The sequence below is a fragment of the Pagrus pagrus genome (genome assembly GCF_965226575.1).
Source record: "Pagrus pagrus genome assembly, chromosome: 21".
Lineage (NCBI taxonomy): Eukaryota > Metazoa > Chordata > Actinopteri > Spariformes > Sparidae > Pagrus > Pagrus pagrus.
Window position 1 is genome coordinate 5730522 of NC_140208.1, and position 6328 is coordinate 5736849.

At 40.6% G+C, this 6328-nt stretch overlaps 2 protein-coding genes across 2 annotated transcripts; one reads left to right on the top strand and one right to left on the bottom strand.

The window, feature by feature from the left end:
• Window positions 1-368: 368 nt before the first annotated feature.
• On the bottom strand, window positions 369-3522 carry chmp2a (charged multivesicular body protein 2A). Its single transcript, XM_084341997.1, has 6 exons — window positions 3369-3522; window positions 2300-2467; window positions 2030-2209; window positions 1805-1935; window positions 1442-1503; window positions 369-1339 (listed from the first exon to the last, which is right to left on the bottom strand). Exons 2-6 carry the CDS (start codon window positions 2465-2467, stop codon window positions 1218-1220), a joined length of 663 nt encoding a protein of 220 aa, XP_084198123.1. The 5' UTR covers window positions 3369-3522; the 3' UTR covers window positions 369-1217.
• Window positions 3523-4483: 961 nt separating this feature from the next.
• On the top strand, window positions 4484-6040 carry mrm1 (mitochondrial rRNA methyltransferase 1 homolog). Its single transcript, XM_084341473.1, has one exon. The coding sequence runs from the start codon at window positions 4719-4721 to the stop codon at window positions 5847-5849; it is 1131 nt and encodes a 376-aa protein (XP_084197599.1). The 5' UTR covers window positions 4484-4718; the 3' UTR covers window positions 5850-6040.
• The last annotated feature ends 288 nt before the right edge of the window (window positions 6041-6328 follow it).

Sequence of the window (6328 nt, forward strand, 5' to 3'; positions counted from 1 at the left end):
TACAGTATACCTCTCTTGATACTAGAAAGAAAGGTCCATGGCACCGCCAATTACATAATTACCAAAACCAGTCATATTATGTCATACTCTGGTCCTTGATGTATCAAGATAGACTGGACACTACACTTCCCATGATGCAACTAGAAGCCTCTTTCACTCGACACTCCCTGCATGCATATTTCTGACTCCACACCCACAGTGTGTAATGGAGACTGTACTTTACACTATGACATAATCAGGTTATTTTCCTCCGGCTCGACAAAGCTCCTCCTGAAGACGTCATACGAGTTTCCACTGGCTGATAAAAACACTTTCCGTGATACAGCAACTGAACGTCATGCGTAAAATTTCGCTAATGAGACAAACAGTTAAATCTGAAAAAATGTTTATTGAATAAAGAAAAAGCAAAACAGGACAGTTTCTCAAAAATAAACACCACCGACTCCTTCTTAATATTAAGGTGAAAATCCTGCTGATCTCATGAACACCACTCACAAACATTGACCAGGAGGTTCACAGGAGTGCCTTTACACTGGTGAAGAGTCAGCTGACACACCTTTCTATCTTTGTCTTTATATACTTTTGCAAAACAAGCCTCTCCTGTAGTGAATTTAGAGAGAAAGATGTCGAGATTATACACTTTTTGTACACCATCTTCAGCTTAACCGTGACAACCGTCAATTCCCGCAAATAAACAATCACAACTCATCAGAAAGTGCACATCAGGGCTGAAACGATATATTTTATATGATAATGTGGATATAAATAACGCCAAACCAGCCTGATGTAGAAAAAGGACTGACACCTTTATAAAATATCCACTTCAGTCAGGTTAACAACTTTCATTTGGGTATTTTTAAATGATTTTAGTGTTAATTTAACTTGTGAAAACACCATGCCTTCAGGAGTTAGTATTTACACAGACAATTTTAAAGAATTTGTATGATTTGGCAATGTCTTAAATGAGACCTATAGAGGACCTATAAGGGATAATGATCCTGCAGGTTTTATTTGATAAAATACATAATACACGCATAAAATGAAAACACCTCAAAGAGAAAGCCATAAACCTGAATAACACCAACTGTTTTGTTCTCAAACAGCTAGTGTTCTGCCAGTTATACCATCAAAAGAATCTAAACACAGAGATTCGTGTATGTTTGTATCCGTACTAACGACGCCCACCACAGTGCACTTGTCTGACAGTCACTGTTTATTTAATCTCTCCGGAGGTTATTCAGCCGCTCCTCCAGATCAGCGTCTGCGTCAGCCAGCGCGGCCTGGGGCTCGGCCTTCTTTCCTGCAGCCGCCGACAAGCTTCCTCCGGTCGTTGGAAGATCTGAAGTGAACACACAACGGCATTAAGTGATATAACCGATGTGAATGAAAGGAGCACATGTAGAATTTATATAATTGGGCCTTGTGCGTTGGATTTTCTTACTTGACAGTTCGTCGGACAGATTGAGACCCAGCTCGTCCAGCACTTGGGACACGATGGCGTCACTGTCAATGAAGCAGAGATAGTCACACATGCATAAAAATAGTCAGAAAGTAAGAGCGCTAACTAGTTGAGAACTCTTCAAGAGAAATCGTCCACATGTGCCAACATTAGTATTTTGCTTATTGCGTGATATGTTCATTTTTATGAGCATAAAGTGAGTATAAAGGTGTTTTGATAGCTTCATCTGCAGTAGAAATGCAGTATTTCAAATACTGTGAAACGAAGACTACAGAAAAGATTTATCACGGATGTAAATGTTTGTACCAAATTAGAAAATAACCGTTTTTGTCACTGGTCCCTTACCTCTCCTCTTCATCATCCTCATCACCCATGGCATCATCGATGGCGTCGTTCATCATCTCCTCCTTCATGTCCATGATTTCACTCTGTTTTTCAAACTCCATCATGATCTTCTGAATCTGAGGCAGTTTCAGCTGTGGAAACAGAATAAATAGAAGATCGTCAACATGGGAAGCTATTGTTGTTTATATCCATGAATCTGTGTGTTTCAGGGACTTTCTGACAGACCTGTCTGTTCATGGTGGCCATGGCTTTGGTGACGCCCTTCATAGCCTGTGCCATGCTGTTGTTAGACTTGAGCGTCTGTATCTTTAGACTGACAGCCTGAATGTTGGCTTTCATCATGATGAACTTCTTGACGTAGCGCCGTGTGCGAACCAAATCTTTGGCCATGATCTTGACGGCGTCCTGAAAAATTTAAAGAACAGACATCACAGTCAGGATTCTTTCTTATGAATTCCTCTTTTTTTATCTTCAAGTTCTTTTCCTTCGTCTCACCATTTGTCCCTGTTTGGCCATTTTCTTTATGTCAGCGATGATCTTCTTCTCCTGCTGCTCCAGTTTCATTCGCTCTCTGTCCAGTTCCCTCATGGCTTTGTTGAGCGCCCGCTGGTTCTGCCTCAGCATCTCCTCTGGAGTTTTCCTTCTCCCAAACAGGAAATCCATCTGTTTCGAAAATACCGAAAGCAGAACATCAACACTGAACAAATATGTGAAGACATCACACATACTTACAATAGTGTCATGATCAGTTAATTAATCAATTAGTTAACTGACAGAAAATTATACTCCTGTTGTGCCTTCACAGATTTCTTTCTTTCGTTTTCTTTGTTAAATGTCAAATTTAAAACTTGATTACCCCGTTTTGGAAATAATATTAGTGCTAAAACTATTAGTTGATTAATTGATTGAACAGTTTTGACAATGAATTTGCTTTTTAAGTTATTTGCAAAGCAAAAACGGCCAAATATTCTCTTGTCTCTTATCTCAGCCACTGGGATGTGAGATTTTACCGCTTTACTCTGTTCTATATCATTGTAAATTGATTATCTTTGTGTCTTTGGGCCTGACTACACGATTAATCAGTTAATCGACAGAAGAAGTGACGGACTAATCGATTATGAAAATTGATAAAATGATAAAAACTCTTACATTTACACTTTTTCACTTGACACACAGACAACCCACAGTAACGTGTAATGAAACACTATGAAGTTGTCAGACAGTTGTGGGAACTTTATGTACTTTTCTGTCCTGAAGAATAATAAAACCTAAGACTAAAAATAACCAGTGACAACACCTATTAGTCAGTTTCTAACACTGTTTCAGCCACTGTTAGCTCTGCCACGACCTCCTCATTTCCTGGAAAACATTACTCAGCAGTTTGTTATGTGACCAGCGGCCTGTTACAAACACTCAAGTCTGTTTTCAGCCGTGTTTCAGCTCGGCTGTCCCCTCAAATGAGCCTCAACATCTTCCATGACGACTAGCGTTAACGTTAGCCCCACCACCGACAGACTTCACCCGGCTGTCAGAGAGCGGAAACCCCGCTATCTCCTCTCCTTACCGTGTTATCGGGTTCGAGGTAAGAAGACAATAATCCAGAAGGTGGACGATGTGTTGGGCGTCTTCTCCGACTTCAACTCGAGACAAATTTGAACGATTATTTGTTTTCTTTCCTACACTTCCGTGTTGCGATAGTTTTACTTCCGGGAAATGACGTAAGCGCGTACGCCTAAATAGACGTCGCATTTTTAAAGACGTCACAAGTGTCAATTTGGACCACCGGAGGAGGAAACACCAAAGTCATACCTTTCAAAATAAATCATTTAATCACAAATTTACATTTGTGATATACTTAGAGTGGTGGGAAAAGCACTTAGATAATTTAATTAAATATACCTGCTAATACCACAACTTAAAAATACTCCATTACAAGTAAAAATCTTGCAAGCAAAATTATACTGTAGGTCTAATACTGATGTTAGGTAAACAGAAGAATCTGTTTTATCTTTAAAATATAAAATATCAACAGTACTTAAATAAAGCCCATTTTTTAATTTTATGTTGTTAACCATAATCTGTCATATGAGATTATCGATATTATTTTTGTCCTCATTGTGTCCCAAAAAGTTACAAACACAGCAACTAGTGTATAGATAGTTGTGTTCTCAGTATTTTTTAGGGAGTTAACACATGGCCATAATTTCTAGATTGTTGAGATGAAATATGCTACATTTGAATACTATTAGGTAGAGAAGAAATAAAGTAGAAAATTTGAGCTGGGTATTGATGTTGGTGTTTACACACTTATGTGTAATATGTAGAAATATATTTGATAAAAATACAAATGAATCACCTTTCACGTTTCTCACTATTATTTTATTTAGTTAACTGCTTTTTAAAAAACTTTGTATACTTATTAATCTATATATTGCATGTATTATATTAGCCTATATTTTTGTATATTATTCATTCTAAATTCAAATATTATTAGCACGCTTGTATTTTCAGTGTATTTGTTTTGAAACTGATGTGGTATCTGCACTGGCTTTGTTAAATGAAGTTCTTTTTGTTTTTAATTCGTTTTTTTTTTTTCCACAAATAGCAAAAACTAGGCTTTTATTTTCTAGGTAAACGTTCTCGGCATCCGGTCATAATCTCGCGTGCTTTACACCGCCGGTTTGCACATGTGCGTACTTCATGTACGCCACAAACATAGGTGCCATAGAGGGAGATGGGGGGTGTTAGTGGTTGAACAGAGGTGACATTTGAACCGTTCTGCCTTTACTACCAGACAGACAGATACTCAGTGGACATATCTGTGGATTAATGGACTTCTCAGGCATTTGAACTACATTTGTCTTGGGCAGCTGTTCCTCTTAGTCCCTCTGGACAGATTTCCAATTATTTTAGTATGTTGGTATTCAGTATTTTGCACCAGCACAAGTTGCTTCTTGTTACGACTAGAAGATTGCAGCAGGCTGGATTAATCTCAAGAGTGGGCTCTCAGTTTGCGTCTCACCACCTCTCAGCTACTCTCCAGTGCCCAGAGGACAGCAGCATCAATCCTGTGGTGAAGAGACGACGATGGCAGGATCGTGAGAGGTCAGTCCAGGGTAAAGCGTGGAGAAATGAGACCCCAGTGTTGCAGAAGCAAACTCAGAGGAGGACAGACGGCAGCAGGGTGTCGTCTGAACTCAGGAAGCTGTGTCTGGATGATTTCCCTGCGGAGAGGGAGAGGCAGGTGAAACAGAAGTCAACACTGGACTCCAAAGCAGAGAACCATGAGATTGTATTTGGCATCGCTCCCTGTCTCTTGGCTCTCACTCAGGGCAGAAGGAAGGCCCATAAACTGTTTGTGAAAGAAGGAGAGACCTCGAACAGGCCCTCTGTTTTGAAGGTGTGTGAGGAGGCTCATCAGCGAGGAGTACAAGTCTACCGGGTCAGTAAGAAAGATCTGGACAAGATGTCTTCTGGGAGAGTTCATCAAGGAGTCTGCCTGAAAGCCAGTCCTCTGCACTATCTCACCGAAGACTCTGCACCCAGAAGAAAAGACAACAACCCCCCTCTCTGGCTTGTCCTGGAGGAAATTCAGGACCCGATGAATCTGGGTGCCATCCTGCGCTCTGCATACTTCCTGGGTGTGGACAGAGTGGTCAGCAGTCTTCACGACAGCTGCCCACTGTCTCCGGTCGTCAGCAAGGCCAGCTCAGGTGTCATGGAGGTGTTCGGGGTGTACGGGTATGAAAACCTTGAGGATATGCTGAGGTTGAAGGCGTCACAGGGCTGGCAGGTGGTTGGCACAGTGGGAACTGAAGCAGAGGAGTCCCACATTCCTGTCGCCCAGTGTTCAGACTTTCAGATGACTAAACCCACGTTGTTGTTGATGGGAGGTGAAGGAGAAGGACTGTCCCGGGAGCTGCTCTCTTTGTGCCAAACCCTTCTCACCATCCCAGCTGGTAGAGAGTTGTTCCCTGGTATCGAGTCTCTCAACGTCTCTGTAGCTACAGGCATCCTGCTGCACTCTCTGCTGTCAACCAGGTGATGACCACCCTTAAATATCTGACAAAAGATGTAAGGAACTGAGAATTAGACACCTTTAAAGAACAGAATCACATGTATGACACTGATCATTTTACTGCAGTCTTCAGAAATCGCTTTGAAGGATAAAGCTGATCATATTTTGTATTTTTCTTATGTTAACAAAGTCAATAAAAGCCCAAATTCAACAAGTAATCAAGTGTTGTCTCTCTTGATGTATGTTCTTTCATTGTGTCATAGAGCTCCATTGTTTTCCAAAAACACATCAATGAGCCACTAGGTGAGATATTTCTGCATTATCATGAACACACCTGTTCCTGCTGCTCAGAATCCTCATTAGAGCATCAAATGTGTATTAATCCGCAGCTGAAAATAGTCCCAAACAAAACACACTTATCACTCCGGATTGAGTAAAGTTTGCTTAAAACTACAGTCACAATTATAAGACTTAAAAGGCAAGACAACATAAAATAACAGAATATT